The sequence below is a fragment of the Lithobates pipiens genome, unplaced genomic scaffold, assembly GCF_037356315.1.
Source record: "Lithobates pipiens isolate NorthernLeopardFrog02 unplaced genomic scaffold, aLitPip1_a1.2 Scaffold_18, whole genome shotgun sequence".
NCBI lineage: Eukaryota > Metazoa > Chordata > Amphibia > Anura > Ranidae > Lithobates > Lithobates pipiens.
In genome coordinates, this window is record NW_027507758.1 from 526,806,347 (window position 1) to 526,827,151 (window position 20,805).

The following is a 20,805-nucleotide window of genomic DNA, read 5'->3' on the forward strand; positions in this document are numbered from 1 at the left end:
AGGCCCTAAAGTTAATGAGTAAAAAAAGTGGGTATATATATATATATATATATATATGTGTGTGTATGTATGTATATGTAGTTTACTAAACTCATGCTTCTTGTTTTAGGATTCTGCCAGGCCGGTAAAGACCTGAGATTGGCAACTGTGTGTACAGAACAGTTTGAAGTGCCTCCCGGATTCCTGTTGGTCGGTGCCAAGTCCCCTAGTTTACCGGACCATATTCTAGTGTGCGCTGTGGATAAGAGGTTTCTCCCTGATGACAATGGCCGCAATGCGCTCCTGGGTATGTTATTAACTGGATGCTCTATACCTGACTCGTTGAGATTGTGATTTGTCCCGATGGCTGCAGAATGGTTACGTATTGTGATCAGAGTGCAGTAGGAAGTCAGGGCAGTGTGACCTCTTGCTGAGACAAAACCAGAGCTAAAAAAAGATCAGATCCAGAGAATATGAATTTGCAATAATGGAGAAGAGATGTTCACTGGAGACCACGACTGAAATGTATGACCTGTATAATTCATCTCCACTGAGATCTATGTGTGTGCATCTATGTTTCTCTATACATGTGTATGTGTGGCGTGCGTGTTGTATACTACAGGGGTGATCCTTAAAGCTGAACTCCAGGAATTTAGTTAAATGCACACATGAAACACATAGAAGGGAGCCCTGTTACCTGCCAAAAGATTTGTATTTCTGTCCATCCAGTCTTCAGATTTACACAGCTCTGCCACAAAGCACAGCCCTGTTTGGCAGTGTAAGAAGCCTGATTTTTTTCCTACTGCAAAATACAACTAGGCCTTGTCTTTTTCCCAGCCTGTTTTTGGAGAGTGAAGGAGAAAGAACACTCTGATGTTGTTATCTCTGCTTTCATCTCTCATCAGCATACTCGTTGTTAGCATGTCATCACTGCAGCACAATTGCTTCTCCCTCTTCCAGCTTGAGCTCTGCTGTATAGGGGGCTGTGAGAGACTGATAACTGGTCAAATTTAGGTACTTACACTGTTTTCATTTATATAATATACTTAATGATGCATTAATTAACACAGAGCTGCGTTAATGTGTCTTTTATATCTGCCTGGAGTTTAGCTTAAAGTAGATTGAGTACACATCTTACTAATTAATGGAAAGTGTAGCTGAAAATCATTTTACATTGTTTCTGAGCTATAATTCTACAATGGCTTTTCATATACAGAGTTGTAGATTTTGGATTAAGCTGTATGTCAGATAATCAGCATGCTTACTGAAAGTTACTCAATAAGCCGCATAGACCCTGATAGCAATTAAGACACCTGGACGCACTCCGACATTGGGATCTCATGTCGCACGACGTGTGAAAATCAATCTTTCCCTATGAGAACCATCTTAAAGTGGTTGTAAACCCTAGGACAAAAAACAAAATAAAAAAACCTGCAAGACAAAGGCATAATGCAATGGCGTAATTCATTCTGAATTACTTACCTGAGATCGAAGCCCCCGACAGCCGTCCTCGTACAACGCTCCGGAGGCCAACATCGCTCCTGGAGTTACTTCCGGGTATCGCGTGCTCTGGCGCTGTGATTGGCCAGAGGCGCGATGACATCACTCCCACACATGCACGCGGGAGCCGCCAGTAATGGCACATGGCAGTTGGCATGCACATGTGCCGATGACGTTGGCACATGCAGATATCCAGGGTAGCTACAGGTAAGCCTTATTAAGGGCTTACCTGTAGCAAAAAGTGTGTTTTAAGGGTTTACAATCACTTTAACTGGTCTGACACAACCATGGGCCCTAAAGATAAGAGGGACCTCAGCGTTCATCTCAAAAGGTATGGGGGTACATTAGTGCGTATGGAATGGGCAGCTTGCACATCTGGAAAGGTACTGTCAATGCTGGAAGATATATCCAGGTTTTGGAGCAGCGTATGCTCAGGCAAAAATGGGACAACTTTCCTCTCCCAAAACTCCAGCAACTGGTCTACTGCAGTTCCCAGATGTATAAAGAGTGTTGTTAAAAGAAGAGGAGATGCTATACTGCATTAAACGTGGGTTCTTCCAGCTAATTCCTTGTTAGTACTGCTTACTTACGTGCCAGTTTTTTGTTGTGCTGTCCTAACTTTTTTGAGACGTGTTGCTGCCATAAATTTTAAAATTACCTTTTTTTTCTTAAAATTGTACATTTTATCAGTTTGATATGATTTCACCTTTCTATTATGAATAAAATATGAATTTATGAGATCATTGCACTGTTTGTATGCCAATTTTACACAGCATTACAACTTTTTTGGAATGAGGGTTGTAGATTACTGTGAGAAGGGAAAGGTAAAGCCTAGTACACACGGGCTGAATGTCGGCGACATCGGCCAAATCAACAAAAACTGGCTGATGTTTGGCCTGTGTGTACTGGAGTAGGAAGGGGCATGACCGAAAAAGGTCTGCCGATCAGCTCCCAATCAGCGCACTCACCCAATGGCAGAGAGCGCTGATCGGAGTCTTCTGGCAAGAGAGCCACCCCCCTGTCAGAACACAATAGCATAGGAGGGGAGATCGTGGTACTAACATCACATAGTTCAGTGATGGCGAACCTTGGCACCCCAGATGTTTTGGAACTACATTTCCCATGATGCTCGGCCACGCTGCAGAGTGCATGAGCATCATGGGAAATGTAGTTCCAAAACAGCTGGAGTGCCAAGGTTTGCCATCACTGACATAGTTAGTACAGCGGCTCCTCTGGAGCTGTCCGTTTTTTTCCGTTCAGCTCTGCTCGGTTGAACGGAAAAAAAGTGTGTACAAGTCTTATGCCACGTACACACGACCAGTTTTTCCATCAGAATAAACTCTGACGGTCTTTCCGATGGAGTTTCGCTGAAACGGACTTGACTACATGCGATCATACCAAACTCCGTTCATTTAGAACGCGATGACGTACGACGGGACTAGAAAAAGGAAGTTCAATAGCCAGTAGCCAATAGCTGCCCTTTGCGTCGTTTATGGTCCGTCGGAATAGCATACAGACAAACGTTTTCCCGATAGGATTCCGTCCGGAAGATTTAATACATGTTCTATTTCCAGGTCTGTCAGAATTTTTGAAAAAAAAAGTCAGATGAAGCCCACACACGATCGGAATATCCGATGAAATGATTCTGTCTGACTTTTTCTGCTGGAAAGTCCAACCGTGTGTACACGGCATTAAATAAATCAAAAAGCCCTCTAATCAGTGTATAGGATAGTAAAGTTTTCTGAGAACAGAAAGTATTCATATGTCTCATTCTATCACATGTCCCAAAAATAAGAGCATTATGGCATAGGAAAACGGACGGGGACACCTTCTGTGTGCTGTGGATGAAAAAAATCTTTTGAATACCTGATCATTTTTAATTGAAAAAATTCAAAGACTTCTGGTACATGTACAGCTTTATACAATATATCACTTCCCCAGTCACAGCATTGATCCTGTATTGTATGGCCTATTTCCCTTTCTGTTGTAGATAGTAAAATTCAAGTGAAACTTAGATCAGTCTTTGACTTGAAAGCCAGCAATTAGTGTTAAGGAAGTATTTGTATTAATTGCACTTTAAACAGAGACACAAAAGAGCAATAATGGGGAATAGTCCAAGGCAGGCCACCAATGAGGCAGCTGCAGACAGACTTTTATCCCCCTCACTTCCTCAATAAACATGTCTGCTTGTTCCTTTGTCCACATTCCAGACTGGAATAGATATGCCAGGTAATGCTAGACAAGGTATGCAGCCAAGATAGTGGGTGTAAACACTGAGCAACATCTGGACACTAGTGAGAAGTCTATATTGTTTATTGCTAGGCGGCACTATATATATATATATATATATATGTATGTATGTATGTATGTATGTATGTGTGTGTGTGTGTGTGTGTGTGTGTGTGTGTGTGTGTGTTTATGTGTATATATATATATATATATATATATATATATACACACACCCACACACACACATTTATATATATATACAGTGCCTTGCGAAAGTATTCGGCCCCCTTGAACTTTTCAACCTTTTGCCACATTTCAGGCTTCAAACATAAAGATATAACATTTTTATTTTTTGTGAAGAATCACCAACAAGTGGGACACAATTGTGCAGTGGAACGAAATCTATTGGATTTTTGAAACTTTTTTAACTAATAAAAAAATGAAAAGTGGGGCGTGCAAAATTATTCGGCCCCCTTGCGTTAATACTTTGTAGAGCCACCTTTTGCTGCGATTACAGCTGCAAGTCGCTTGGGGTATGTCTCTATCAGTTTTGCACATCGAGAGACTGAAATTCTTGCCCATTCTTCCTTGCAAAACAGCTCGAGCTCAGTGAGGTTGGATGGAGAGCGTTTGTGAACAGCAGTTTTCAGCTCTTTCCACAGATTCTCGATTGGATTCAGGTTTGGACTTTGACTTGGCCATTCTATCACCTGGATACGTTTATTTGTGAACCATTCCTTTGTAGATTTTGCTGTATGTTTGGGATCATTGTCTTGTTGGAAGATAAATCTCCGTCCCAGTTTCAGGTCTTTTGCAGACTCCAACAGGTTTTCATCCAGAATGGTCCTGTATTTGGCTGCATCCATCTTCCCCTCAATTTTAACCATCTTCCCTGTCCCTGCTGAAGAAAAGTAGGCTCAAACCATAAAGCTGCCACCACCATGTTTGACAGTGGGGATGGTGTGTTGAGGGTGATGAGCTGTGTTGCTTTTATGCCAAACATATTGTTTTGCATTGTGGGCAAACAGTTCGATTTTGGTTTCATCTGACCAGAGCACCTTCTTCCACATGTTTGGTGTGTCTCCCAGGTGGCTTGTGGCAAACTTTAGACGAGACTTTTTATGGATATCTTTGAGAAATGGCTTTCTTCTTGCCACTCTTCCATAAAGGCCAGATTTGTGCAGTGTACGACTGATTGTTGTCCTATGGACAGACTCTCCCACCTCAGCTGTAGTTCTCTGCAGTTCATCCAGAGTGATCATGGGCCTCTTGGCTGCATCTCTGGTCAGTCTTCTCCTTGTCTGAGCTGAAAGTTTAGAGGGACGGCCAGGTCTTGGTAGATTTGCAGTGGTCTGATACTCCTTTCAAAATGATCGCTTGCACAGTGCTCCTTGGGATGTTTAAAGCTTGGGAAATCTTTTTGTATCCAAATCCGGCTTTAAACTTCTCCACAACAGTATTACGGACCTGCCTGGTGTGTTCCTTGGTCTTCATGATGCTCTCTGCGCTTTCAACAGAACCCTGAGACTATCACAGAGCAGGTGCATTTATACAGAGACTTGATTACACACAGGTGGATTCTATTTATCACCATCAGTCATTTAGGACAACATTGGATCATTCAGAGATCCTTGCTGAACTTCTGGAGTGAGTTTGCGGCACTGAAAGTAAAGGGGCTGAATAATTTTGCACGCACCACTTTTCAGTTTTTTATTTGCTAAAAAAGTTTAAATTATCCAATAGATTTTGTTCCACTTCACATTTGTGTCCCACTTGTTGGTGATTCTTCACAAAAAATTAAAATTTTATATCTTTATGTTTGAAGCCTGAAATGTGGCAAAAGGTTGAAAAGTTCAAGGGGGCCGAATACTTTAGCAAGGCACTGTGTGTATATATATATATATATATATATATATATATATATATATATATATATATTATACACACTATATTGCCAAAGGTATCGGGGCGCCTGCCTTTACACACACGAAAACTTCAATGGCCTCCCAGTCTTAGTCCATAGGAATCAACATTGAGTTGGCCCACCGTTTTCGGCTATAACATCTTCAACTCTTCTGAGAAGGCTGTCCACAAGGTTTAGGAGTGTGTCTATGGGAATGTTTGACCATTCTTCCACAAGCACCTTTGTGAGGTCAGGCACTGATGTTGGACTAGAAGGCCTGACTCACAGTCTCTTCTTTAATTTATGCCAAAGGTTTTCTATGGGGTTGAGGTCAGGACTCTGTGCAGGCCAGTCAAGTTCATCCATATGTTTATGGACCTTGCTTTGCGCACTGGTGCACAGTCATATTGGAACAGGAAGGGGCCATCCCCAAACTGTTCCCACAAAGTTGGGAGCATGAAATTGATCAAAATATTTTGGTATGCTGACGCCTTAAGTGTTCCCTTCACTGAAACTAAGGGGCCAAGTCCAACCCCTGAAAAAAAAAAAACCACACCATAATACCTCCTCCACCAAATAATTTGAAGGGGTGGCCCAATACTTTTGGCAACATAGTGTGGAGGAGCCAGTTTGAGTCCTGACCTCAACCCGATAGAATACCTTTGAGATGAATTAGAGCAGAGACTCCAAGCCAGGCCTTCTCGTAAAACATCAGTGCCTGACCTCACAAATGCACTTCTGGAAGAATGGTCAAACATTCCCATAGACACACTCCTAAACCTTGTGAACAGCCTTCCCAGAAGAGTTGAAGCTGTTCTAGCTGCAATGGGTTGGCCAACCCAATATTGAACCCTACAGACTAAGACAGGGAAGCCAATAAAGTCCATGTGCATCCCAATACTTTTGGCAATATAGTGTATATATACAAAATGGGGAATTTATCAAAATTTGAGCAGATGGAGGAGCAGTGCATGGCAACCAATCAGCTTCTATCTTCAGCTTTTTTCTTCTATACTAGATAGAAGCTTATTGGTTACCTTGCACAGCTTCAGCTTTATTAAACTCCCATCCAATGAGAACTTTTCACATGAATCCCTTTTCCAAAGAGTCTTATACTATTTAACATCCGTACCACCGTGATACACACATGTTTTTTGGAGGCGATTCAGTAAGACCCTTTTAAAACATTTCATAAAAACCCTGTGATATTTTCATCATTCATACCAATGCTTGCAACAAATTCAAGTAGTTCTTATGTGTGATATTTTTATTGTATGTACAGAAATGTTACACACAGGCAGAAAATCTCTGGGTTACCATGGGCACCAGGAGCCGATTCTTGTTCTCATTGACCACTAGCATGGTCTACACCAGCCTTTTCAACCCTTTCAACACAGAGGAACCCTTGAAATAGTTCTTTGGTCTTGGGGGAACCCCTGCTAAAAATTAGAAATCTACACTCATGATATAATAGTGTGATGGTCAGTGAGAAGAATGGTCCTTACACTTGTGGTCATTGGGAATAATTATCTCCTTACAGATAGCTAAAAAGATCAATGTGTCAGTGGGAACTTTGCTGAGAGGCATAAATTGCCCAATGCTGAAGGAACCCCTAGCAATCTCTGGAGGAACTCTAGGGTTCCACGGAACCTTGGTTTAGAATCACTGGTCTACACCCTATGTTTAAGCTTCTGCATACCCATTGGATCAATCTGTGTGTTGGAAGATGCTATAAAAGTGTTCTCAGGTTTTTATTTCATGAGCAGTTCCTCTTTTTCCCATTGGAGCTTGGTGTAAACCTTGTGTATGGTGCTATTTAGAAATACAGCTATACCAGAGATAAGGAAAGTGGAGGTAATGAAGACCTGTTCTATGTGTACACCATGGTGTCCGATGTGTAGTTGTTGTGTTGCATCTTTGAGACAATTCTGCAACAATTCTGGAGCATGCTCCATTTTTCTGACCATTTTTCATATTACACCCATATTTGGTCACATTCCCCAACTGCAACCCTCAAACTGCACCCCCATCCACATGGGTTGTTGTACTTCTCGCTGTCTTCTGTTTTCATTTTATTTTGGCATGACTGTGCATGGCACTGTTGGCACAGCCAGTTTCTCCATTCACTGAGATTTGTGAATGGGGAGACTGCAAGTCCCATCTGCCATTGCGGTGTGGTGACTTCACCGCACTTGTAGTCAAGTGTTTACTTCCAGCCCCATAACTGAAGCTCTGTATGGGCCTGAAGGAAGAGCCTACAGGAGCCTGTGCATTGACCCCTGATCCACGAATCATGGTTACAATGCTCTAAAGCAGTTATCCCTTTGCTTGCCTTTATATGGCCCCTAGAGCACTGTTCCTCCCCCTGATATGAGGCACTATTTCTTCCCCTGACACCAATGTTGGGGCACTATTCCTCCCACTGATGCTAATGATGCAGCTAGATTCCTCCCACTGACATCAAGGATGGGGCACAATTTCTCCCACTGCCACCAAGAATGGGGCATGAGTCCTTCCCACTGACACCAACAATGGGGCACGATTCCTCCAACTGACTACAAGGATGGGGCACAATTCTTCTCACTGACACCAAGGATGGGGCACAATTCCTTTTACTGACACCAAGGATGGGGCACAATTCCTCCTACTGACACCAAGGGTGGGGCATGAGTCCTCCCCACTGACATCAACAATGGGGCACTATTTCTTCTACTGACATCAAGGATGGGGTACAATTCTTCTCACCGACACCAAGGATGGGGCACAATTCTTCTCACTGACACTAAGGATGGGGCACAATTTCTCCCACTGATACCAAGGATGGGGCATGAGTCCTCCGTACTGACACCAACAATGGGGCATGATTCCTCCAACTGACACCAATGATACTGCATAATTTCTCCCGCTGATACCAAAGATGGGGTACCATTCCTAGCACTGACAGCAACGATGGGGCACAATTTCTCCCACTCACACCAATGATGGGGCATGATTCCTTTCCCTTCCCCAAGCATAAGGCATTGTTTACCCACTGACTCTGTAGCAATTTTTACTCCCACTGGCCACAGTCCAGCCCCCCTAAAGTCTGAAGGATAAAAGAACCCTTTGTTTAGAAACTTTGGAGACTCCTGCTCTAAAGGCTCAAATGCAAAAATGTAATAAATGCTATTCTTTTTTATTAATGTGGGTGTATTTATAATCTTTTTTGCAAATGGTGGAATGTGCCTTTTAAAGTGATTCTAAACCCTGATGCTATTACAACATCTAAATAACAGGGCACACCAGCAGCCATTCATTACATGTGAACCACTTCCTGAATAAAAGCAATAAATACCTTTTTACACCGTTTTCAATCTATGGTCACACAACTTTTTCTTTTCTTCACTGCAGCACTGGGCTGGGGTAGCGAGGCTAAACCAGAAAGGGTCACATGTTCTGTGATAGCGCTAGACTCTTCTCCAGGCTATGCAAGAGCAGAATTAAGCTGTCAGTCAAGAATCAGATCCACTCACCAATGCCTTCAGGTGGATCAGGTCTTTGACTGACAGTTCCAATCCACTTTGCAGAACCTGGGGGGAGGGCCTGGTGATGTCACAGGACTTGTCATCTGCTCCAGATTAGCCCCACCCCCAACATAGATGGAGGAATCCACATCGCTGGCTATTGTATTCAGACAGCCTTAGCACGTGCATCTGCTTAAAGCGGAGTTCCAGGCTTTTTATGTTTATTAAGTCAGCAGCTACAAAAAGTGTAGTTGCTGACTTTTAATAAACAGACACTTACCTGTTCCACGGTCCAGCGATGCAGCGGAACGGAGGGTCTCTCCTCTGCCCCTCCTCTCCACCGGCGCCTCCATTGCCACTCTGGGCACCCGGCCATGACAGCTTTCGGCTTCGCGGCCGTGGGCACGCACGGCGCATGTGTGAGTCGCGCTGCGCTCCCGGAATGGACAGGCGATCTCCTGGTACCTATCACGGGTCCCGGGAGATCACCTAGAGGGAGGGGACGCCTAAGGCGAAAGGAGGCGTCACCTTGGCAGTCCCTGGGCGGAAGGAGGAAGTGGGACAGGAAGTCCCCCCTCCTAACAAAGGCCCCACTCCCCCCCCCAAAAAAAAATACATGCCAAATGTAGCATGTAAGGGGGCAAGGAGTGCTTAAAGCGGAAGTTCCATTTTTGGGCTGACAATTTTCCACCTGACTCGATATGGCTTGAATTTCAGCCAATTCAGAAGAAATCAGCTAAAATTTGAGCCAGGTACAGCCAACTTTAACAAGCATATGTCTTCACTTTCAAAACACCGACCTCCCTCACCCCCCCCCCCCCAGCATTTCTGATTACGACCATCTTGAGTAAGGACAGATGATTCATGTAGCATTCACTTTCCGGAATCCATCCGCTCTAAGCTCAGGCACGCAGACAGGAAGGTGTGCTTAGTTGAGAAAACCCCTCGTATCCCCTCCTCCCCTTCTGAAGACTCCTGGGATGTATGACATCATGTGCCTTTAAACCAAGACATAATGGAAGAAATGTAAAAACAAAAGGGTAAAACAAGTAAACACAATATGATTTCCTATCTATTTACTAATGCTGGCAGCATAAGGATTAAAAATAGTCAAAGTTGATTGATAGAGTGAAGTTCTGCTTCCACAGGATTTTTAAAAATTAAAAGCCAACAGCTACAAATACTGTAGCTGTTTAATGTTAACAAACAGTTACTTACCAGCCTGTAGGGTCTAATGCTGCCCTCCCTGAAGCCAATTCTTTGCTGACCTTTGTATGTCGGGCACCGCAATCTTGGATGTGAGAGCCAGCTGCAACTTCCTGATATGTCATAGCTGGGTCCCCACTGCACATGTGCAAGTGTGACTGGTCCTGCGTGTGACATGTCCCTGGAGTCTGCAGCAGAGTGATGGAGGGTAAGACATAGGTCATCTTTGCCTAGGCCAGAATTCAGGAAGTGTAAATGGGTACCTAGCAAAAAAGTTTGAAAACTAGTTAAGGGTTGTGGAGGAGGAGTAAAACAAAAACAGCACTTTAAGTTTTGGGTGAAGGTCCACTTTAGGCTGGCCACACAAATAGAGGTTACTTCTATCTAGCATGCAAGCTGAATGGAGGAAATGGAACGGATATACAGCGTAGATGGGGGAATCTCCTGCTGCGGCGATTGTATTTTCACAGCCAGCCGCACCAAAATATCTCAATGGTGCCTACATCTGACTGGATGCATGTGTTGTTTGGCTGACCGTTTTCCACCCAGCTCCTTGATTTTGGCCGACAGAGCCATCTACAGAGTCCATTTTGGTTGGTTCATCAACTATCCAAGGTTTACTCCTGTAGAGCCATCTTTACTACCATGACCCAACCTATACCTCCCCCATATTTTCCAGTTACAGCAGATTAGCATGATGATAAGGGGGGCACAAATATTTCAGAACTGTAAGCCCTTGTACACACGGTCGGACATTCCGACAACCAAATCCGTCGGATTTTGTCAGACGGATTTTGTCCGAAACTGTTGCATACACACAGTCGGACAAAGTTGTCAGAAAATCCAATCGTACTTAACGTGATGACGTTATTTCCTTAGGACGGGACTACATTCAGGCTAGTAGCCAATAGCTTTGGTCTAGGAATTTGATCTGAGCATGCGTGGCACTTTGTCCGATCAGAATTCTCTACACATGATCGGACAAAGTCCGATCGGATCATGTTGTCGGAAAATTTTATAGCCCAGCTGGTAAACTTGGTCCGTCGGATACTCCGACGGAAACAGTCTGATGGAGCCCACACACAGTCGGATTATCCGACAACACGGTCCTATCGGACATTGTCCATCAGAATGTCCGACCATGTATACAAGGGCTCCTTCTGTTTTGTGAAACACGTATAGACAAATGAATAAAGAACCCATTCCCCATAACAACCTGTTCAATTCAAGCTGTCGTTTCCGGGAATCAGGCTTTCTGAGAACTGTTCAAAAGTTTGCAGCCTGCTGTAGAATTGCAGATGTGATATTGTTTTTTTTTTTATCCCCTTCCTGGCTGTAAAGCGCAGTTCATTTTTATGTCCGCGTGTATGATTTGATTTCACAGTTCTGCATTTCCTTTATTTTATGACCCAGTGTTCAGATATAATATTCCTCCGGGCTCACGAGTTCCTGCTGCCTTTTCCGTGGGATGTTAAGCAGATGGCTTGCAAATACCTTGATTAGCACCAAGGATTGTTCTGCTGTGTCGGGTTGGCTTGACCTAAGAAGTCACTGTGACCTGTAGCAACCTGTATAACATAACATGTGATGCTACCTCCTGCATCCACTAATGTTTCCAGCACTGCCTGGTACCCATAGAAACCAGACTGGCTGCTCTATGAATGAAATCTATTAAAATGCCGTCTAAATGAAGACGGCAGCATCAAAGCACCACTGTGTTTCAGTATACATTGATTTTTAAATTAGGTACAGAGTGAGTTTTCTGATTTCACTTGCTGTCTTCAGTATTTAAAGGGCTGTACCACCTTGTCTAAAAACAGACCCTATTTTATTCAGTATTTAAAGGGATGCACCACGATATTCTAAACTCAGTATTGAATGGAACTAAGTTCACTTTTAAGGAAAAATAATAGGAATAACATATTTTTGCAGGAAACAAAACTGTGATTTTTAAATGTGATTCATGCTGAGTGTGGGGGCTGCTTAGGGATGGAACCCTAAATAAGGGTGTAACATTTAACATGTATTCACCACTTCAGCCCTGGAAGAATTTACCCCCTTCCTGACCAGAGCACTTTTTGCGATTCGGCACTGCGTCGCTTTAACTAACAATTGCGTGCTCGTGCGACGTGACTACCAAACAAAATTGACGTCCTTTTTTCCCCCCACAAATTCAAAAACAAAAAAACCCTCAAATGGACTTTTAAGGCACGAATCAAATAAAAAAGTATAATAAGATACAAAAAACAGTAATTTATTAATTGTGAAATATCATAAAAACATGGAAAGTACATTAACATATAAGCCACCACTGTACATGCAGTAAATTCTGATACTCTTGGACCCGATGCGTTTCGGAGTAAAAATATACCTCCTTCCTCAGGGGTGTGCATTAGAACAAGAGAAAGTTTCTATTCAAAAAATGTAAATAATATGTAATGAGATATGTTGAAAGAAAAAAAAAACAAAGACATAAACAAAATTATTCGAGAATACAATGTTATAATTGACACATAATGCACTTACATATCAGGGTGACATTCTATGATATTTTGGTTAAAAACAACAGACGGTGGAACAGATGTGCCGAGCAGTTTCACAGCTTCAAAAGCTCTTAATGATGTTGTTTATTGAATGTCTGAGCCAAATTGAGCCGTAGAATAAGCAGTTCATAAAAAACGCCCCAAACCTTCTCACGGCCCGCCGCAAGGGCAAAGACACTGGGGCACAAAACAGCCAGCCCCGCATCAAAGTGTATAATTTTTTATATGCATCCCGCATTCTTCTTAAAAATTATACACCTTGATACTTTACAGGGCTGGCTGTTTTGTGCCCCAGTGTCTTTGCCCTTGCGGGGGGTCGTGAGAAGGTTTGGGGCGTTTTTTGCCAACGGCTTACTCTACGGCTCAGAATGTTCTTCCTCCCCATGAGGAGATCGCGGGTATCTCAGCAGCGATCAAGTCCAAGGGACCCACAACCCGACTCACGGAGCTTGCCACAGACACGTGCGCGCCTGCTGGCCGCCTCTTAAAGGGCCATATACAGGTACGTGAGTCTGCCTGTACGAGCCCTTCTGCCGACGTACGTATATCGGTGTGAGGTGGTCGGCAAGTGGTTAAAAGGTGAATGTAGCCTTTAAAATGGAGCAAAACCCATCAATTTAACAGTTTCCCCAAACAGTTACATTCAAGGCATGCTGTGAATGATAACTGTCAGTTACCTGTATTCTTAACCGAACCATCAAGGTGAGAGTTCTGTGAGACAAGTGTTCGAAGACGGAACTTGAGGAGTTATTTTATGGACAATTGAATATTATACATTTGCCCAGCCGCCTATTTGGAGTCTCTCTCAACACTTTTTCACCTGTTTCAGGACGTTATATAGTGTTTTTTTTCTTTTTTAATTATCCATGTATTCATTCATCCACCTTTTAGGACTTTTATTACTATTTGAACATTTTTTGCACATTTATATGTCTTTTCTTTGCATTGCTTGCAACCTCTAGTAGAGGTATCATTATTTTGCACTTTCATTTTTTTGCACTTTATTTATCCCTTAGTGGACCTTTTTTGATGTACTGTTAACCAAGCCTCCTTCTCAATCCAACATTTCTATGGCAACCATGCTTCCCTGTTCATAGCTGACTTGTTTATTTCATAGTATTTACTTGTGCCGATGTCTAAGGTTTGCCTTTGTCAGACTTATCAGCTTCAGCTAAAAGGGTTCAGTAATGGGAAAGTTTAGACTGTAAGTGAGGTCACATGATCACATGGTGTGTAGGAAGAAGCTCTGAGTGATTAGCAGAGTTCAGTGTTGTGCTGTAGGAAGTCCTGATAACAGATAGATAAGCACATAAAGAGTGTGCCTTAAAGGGATTGTAAAGTAAAAAATTTTTTTTTTTAAATAACAAACATGTTATACTTACCTCCACTGTGCAGCTCGTTTTGCACAGAGTGGCCCTGAACCTGCTCTTCTGGGGTCCCTCAGCGGCTGTCTCGGCTTCCTCCCACAGGTACTTGAATGGACTATGTTGGTACCTAAGAATCATAAAAATGTTTTTTGATAAAAAATCCAATTTATTAAACCAAGGTTAAAATCAATCGACATATGTCGATAATTATAAAAAAAACATTGGTTAAAGCAACATATCTGGTGTCAGACACGATAACACCAGATATGTGGCATATGTCTTGATTGATTTTAACCTTGGTTTAATAAATTGTATTTTTTATCAAAAAACATTTTTATGATCCTTGGATACCAACATAGTCCATTCAGTTCCTTTTGGGGGGCATATGAGGGATGACCCTAAATCCTTCCCCTTTGAGGACTCTAGATGTTGGATTTCCCTGCTATAATAACTAGCTCAATAACCATCAACATTCAGTTCCTTCTGGTGGGCATATGAGGGATGCCCCTAAACCCTTCCTTTGTCTATAAATATTAGGATGATAGTACCCCCCTCACTCTATCTAATTGTGTAAACTTTTGAGGCCTATACTTCATCTAGAATCCTCAAGAGATTTACAATAAAAAGTAAATGGGTGACTCAGCTCTGCAGACACCACTTATACCTAAAATATCACTTGTGGGTGGGCTTACTCTTTCTAAAGAAGCAATTCTTTATGCCTGTGTGCGTGTGGGGTAAAAAAAAAACAAAAACAAATGAGCAATTAGAACAGGATATCCTCTGATTAGTATGTATACATGTTTTTGTATTATTTTGGAGAATAGTCCATTGTAATATTTTGGAGAAATGATAGTCATATATCTTCTGTCTTTTCTCTCCTATACAGGATTTAGTGGCAATTGTGTTGGATGTGGAGAGAAAGGGTTCCGCTATTTTACTGAGTTTTCCAATCACATTAACCTCAAGCTGACCACGCAGCCCAAAAAGCAGAAACACTTGAAGTATTATCTGGTCAGGAATACCCAGGGGTGCCTGGTGAAAGGTGCTCTGATATCCTGGAAGGGCACAGGTGAGCCAGTGTGTCAAAACCAAAGTATGCTTAAAGTGGATGTAAACCCAATGTCATCCTTTCTAAACTACTGCCATAGGGGTTATCTATAAGGATATACATGCCTCCTGCATGTATCCCTACCTGTCAAATGTCTCCCCTCTGTCTGTTATGAGAACTGAAAAACTGCAGATTCTGTGGGTGGGTCTGTTGTGTGGAGCTTGGTGGGTGTCGGTAGACTCCCCGTCCACCTCTACACTCCCCTTGTCAATATGCATTTTTTCCTGTGTATTTCTTACACTGAACTTCTGCTATGATCTCTAACATCCAGTAAAAAGACAGGAAAGTAACCACATGACTTCAGAATGCCTGATTATGCTGAGGTGGGGAACATCCAATCCTTGCAGAGCAGCAGAAGAAAGGAGTGGGATGGAATTGAAAAAGAATGCATGTCTCTTAGGCTAGTGCACGAGATATGTAAGTCATCTGTCACTCACAGCAAAGGGGGGTTTTTCTCTGTTTGTCAAGATTTATCTCACTGAACAATAAAAGATGATTGCTCAGAGCTGGATTAACTCTTGGTGGCAAGACTGGGCTCAAAAATTTGGGGGGTTTACATCCACTTTAAAGTGTTAGTTCACATTTACAGAAGAATTTTTAAAGTTAACTAACACCCATCCAACCCCTTTGGTCACCATTTACTTATTTGCGGGATACTGAGCTGTCAGCTGCCCACAGCCAGTCTGGGGATTAGAAATCCCTGCTCTTCTCTCTCTTCTCTGTGCAGTGCTTCCGGGACAGACCACAGCAATTCTGATTGGTCAGCGCCGCACAGTGAATCATTCTGGTCCATCCTGCATGGAGAAGTAAAAGAGCAGGGATTCCAAATCCCCAAACCACTGGATTGGCTGTGGGGGCTCAACACCCCCAAAGGTCAGTACTGCAGGGCCCGGGGTGGGGGGATATCCAGTGTTGGTTCAACTTTAAATGTTTTCTGTAAAGGTGAACTTACACTTCAAAAGGAATGTGTAGTGTTTTATATATATAAAAAAACAAAAAAATTGGTGGTTTTATTTGAAATTGATCTTGAACATATGCAATTTTTGTTTTCTCTGTACGATAATATTGAGGCTCTGTCTAGCTATCAGTGTGTCACTGAGATCAATTCTGCAATTTTTTTTCAGGCATACATTTTCTTTTGTCTATTTGAACTGTTTTATCTTGTAGATTAGGCTGGTCTTATGAGAGATGAAAATCTATCATTGCAACTTGGCAATAATAAAAAAATGTTCCTTTTATCTTTTTAAAGAAGTGCGGAGCCGGCACTCTTCATCCAGTGTGTGCTCTAGCACCGGGTTAGCTCTGCAGGACACTACAAATCCCATGGCGAGCAAACTAGGTGACCCCGCTCCACAAATGACCATCACCAACTCCCTAGCAGGTAAAGGACAAGCTAAGAACTCTGCATACTTCCACTGTACTACATATAAAGGCAGTGCAAAGAGCACTAAAGCGGTTTAAGGGCAGCCAATCAGAAGTTATTTTTACAATAATCAGGCTCCAGTAAGCCTGATTGGTTGCTGTGGTTTATGCACATCATCCTAGGTCTTCCTAATTTTGATTAAATAGTCATAACAGGTATTTATATAGCACAGACAGCACATTACATACTGTACATTGATATCATTCCCTGTTCTCAAGGAGCTTACAGTCTCACATGCATACGCACATACTAGGGCCAATTTGCTTAAAAGGAAACAATAGATGTAGTCCTGAATATAATAAAGAACACACATATATGTATATAACACATTCCAGTGATGTAATGAGAAATTGTGTTTTGTCTATACTCGTACGACAGTAGAATAGCATAATGTAGAATACTGTACTAGTACGACAGTAGAATAGCATAATATAGAATACTATACTGGTACGACAGTAGAATAGCATAATATAGAATACTATACTGGTACGACAGTAGAATAGCATAATATAGAATAGTATACATTACGACAGTAGAATAGCATAATACAGAATACTATATTGGTACGACAGTAGAATATAATAATAGAGAATACTATACTGGTATGACAATAGAATAGCATAATATAGAATACTATACTGGTATGACAGTAGAATAGCATAATATAGAATGCTATACTGGTACGACAGTAGAATAGCATAAAATAGCATAATGCAGAATACTATATCGGTACGACAGTAGAATAGCATAATAGAAAATACTATACTGGTACGACAATAGAATAGCATAATATAGAACACTATACTGGTACAACAGTAGAATAGCATAATGCACACAGTGCTGCGGAAACTGTTGACCTGTGATATAATAATAATGATAATAATAATACCCTTATCCTATAGGTCATATAGGTTATATCACAGCACAATGATAACAGCTCTATTTTAAAGGTGATATACTGTAGGTTATAGCAGAAAAATGCACAATTCTGAAACTTTTAGGTGACACAGTATCTCATAACTTGGTAGAAAATGAATAGCTCTATGTTATAAGTGATATCTTATAGGGTTTAACATGGCACCTTGCTATTGTAAAGGTGTGATCTTATAGGTTATAACTTGCTACAATACCAATAGAGCTATCGTATTGCTGATACATTATAGGTGATACTAGTAGAATGGCACAATGCTAATATCTCTCTCTTATACAGGAGATAACGGCTATCTACAGGCACAAACAGGAGTGCCATATCAGAATGTGAATGGCACATGTACCCAGCAGTCAAATAAACTGAATCCAACTGCTACCAAACCCATGGTATTAGGTAGGTTTATCACATAGGTTTATCACATACTAAGTCATGCAGAATGTCTTTGTTTAGTCTCCTTAAAGGCCAGGTAGAGCCATGGCACAAAATATAGGTTCCTTTCATATCATTTGTTTAAGCTTGGCCTTTAAGCTCATCATGTCTATAAATTGGTTTTATATATATATATATATATATATATATATATATATATATATATATATATATATATATTATATATACACACACACACTAACCAGCCACTTTATTAGGTACACCTGTTCAATTACTTGGTAACACAAATTGCTAATCAACCAATCACATGGCAGCAACTCAATGCATTTAGGCATTTAGATGTGGGGAAGAAAGGGGATTTAAGGGACTTAGAAGGTGACATGACTGTTTAAAAAAAAAAAAAAGGACTGCTGATCTATTGGGATTTTCACACACAACCATTTCTGCGGTTTACAGAGAATGGTCCAAAAAAGAAAATATCCAGTGAGTGGCAGTTGTGTGGACAAAAATACCTTGTTGATGTCAGAGGTCAGGGGAGAATGTGCAGACTGGTTTGAGATGATAGAAAGGCAACATTAACTTAAATAACCACTCATTACAACCAAGGTATGTAGAATACCATCTCTGAATGCACAAAAAATTGAACCTTGGAGCAGATGGGCTATGGCAGCAGAAGACCACACCGGGTGCCACTCCTAAGAACAAAGGAAACTATGGCTACAATTTGCACAGAATCACCAAAACTGGACAATAGAAGATTGAAAAAACATTGACTGGTCTTTGGAGTCTCAATTTCAACTGCAACATTCAGATGGTAGGGTCAGAATTGGGAGCAAACAATATGGAAGCATGGATCCATCCTGCCTTATATTAATGGTTCAGGCTGGTGGTGGTGTAATGGTGTGCGGCATATTTTCTTGCCACACTTTGGGCCCCTTAGTATTAATTGAGCATTGTTTAAATGCCACAACTTACCTGAGTATTCTGGCTGATCATGTCCATCCCTTTATGACTACAGTGTACCCATCTTCTGATGGCTCCTTCCAGCAGGATAATGCACTGTGTCACAAAAATCAAATCATCTCACCACTGGTTTCTTGAACATGACACTGAGGTCACTGTACTCCAATGGCCTCCACAGTCACCATATCTCAATCCAATAGAGAACCTTTAGGATGTGGTGGATGGGAGATTTGCATAATGAATGTGCAGCCGACAAATCTGCAGCAACTGCGTGATGCAATCAAGTCGATATGGACCAAAATCTCAGAGGAATGTTTCCAAAACCTTGTTGAATCTATGCCATGAAGAATTAAGGCAGTTCTGAAGGCAAACAGGGGTCCAACCCCGTACTTGCAAGGTGAACCTAATAAAGTGTGTGTGTGTGTGTATGTATATAATATATATATATATATATATATATATATATATATATATATATATATAGAAAGGCCAGTATGGTGGCCTGGAATTATGGGTGGAGCCCGGGGGAGTATATAGCCAGCCCGTGCGCCTGTCTTCCTCGTCGGTTCCGGTGCGCGATCTCTGATACGTCAGAAATCAAGGGCCGACTATCCTCGAGACCAAGTGAGCCGGGTTCGTGAGTTCCCACGTTGTCCGTTCGCCTTTGCATTTGACAAAGTCATCTTGTCATTTATCAGCGTCCGTGTGTTTGCCGTCCGAGTATCGTCATACTCAACGAAATTTTCGGTTGTCGTACAACACGTCTGGGCCGGCTGTCGCAGGTAGGGCTTCGGCACCCTTTTCATTTCTCATGCGTTACAATGTCACATAAACTAGATTCTCTGAACTCACGAACCTCTCACTCTTATTGCACGAACGTTTCAACTGTGGCACTCGTACTCGTCACTTTATGTCACTACCCCTTCTTCGAAAGAAGTCGTTATGCCCTTTTCGGGACATGTCGATCGTGCCACATCAGGCACCTCGTTCGTAGGCACGTCATTTCTGAGCCGCACGGCTCCCCGATCAGTTCTCTATATTCGAATCGATCGAATCGTTCGAAATCACAGCCGACTGTTCGTCACGTTAAAATGAGCAGTCCGGACAAATGTCAAATTTCACGTTGTTTTGATCCACAAAACCGGCCGAAACCGTTCCAAATCATTTCAATCATTTCATACCGTTGAATCATATCCATCATTTCATCTCATTTCAAATCATTTCAGTCCGTTATGTCAGATCATTTCATTTTCTACCATTTCTAAATCATTTCATCATTTCTGTCACTTACCGCACTCCGGTGCGAATCCCGTCGCATCTCCAATGCACCGATTTGCTTCGAAGCACCCCAGGGTTCGACCTCATTTCTATACATGCTCCAGAGACTGAGTCACTCGTAGGTTCAGGCACGGTCCTTGATTCTAGTCTCTGTCATGGCATACCATTTCTGTCACTTATTACGCTCCAATTCGAATCCTGTCGCATTCTGTATGCACCGATTCGTTCTGGCGTGCCCAGCTGCTACGCCTCATTTCAGTACATGCTCCAGAGACAGATTCTTTGTTGTAAACCATCAGTCCAGTCGTTGAATCTTGTCTCTGTCATGGCATATCATTTCTGTCACTTATTACGCTCCAATTCGAATCCTGTCGCATTCTGTATGCACCGATTCGTTCTGGCGTGCCCAGCTGCTACGCCTCATTTCAGTACATGCTCCAGAGACGGATTCTTTGTTGTAACCATCAGTCCAATCGGTGAAT

General features: G+C 42.0%; 1 protein-coding gene across 1 annotated transcript in view; it reads left to right on the forward strand.

The window, feature by feature from the left end:
* Positions 1–20,805, forward strand: part of GREB1 (growth regulating estrogen receptor binding 1) — a 233,680-nt gene that overhangs the window by 95,882 nt on the left and 116,993 nt on the right. Inside the window, exons 4-7 of the mRNA XM_077488799.1 lie at positions 110–286; positions 15,117–15,299; positions 16,588–16,719; positions 17,972–18,085. Coding sequence (XP_077344925.1) covers positions 110–286; positions 15,117–15,299; positions 16,588–16,719; positions 17,972–18,085 — 606 coding nt within the window. The remainder of the gene's footprint in view (positions 1–109; positions 287–15,116; positions 15,300–16,587; positions 16,720–17,971; positions 18,086–20,805) is intronic.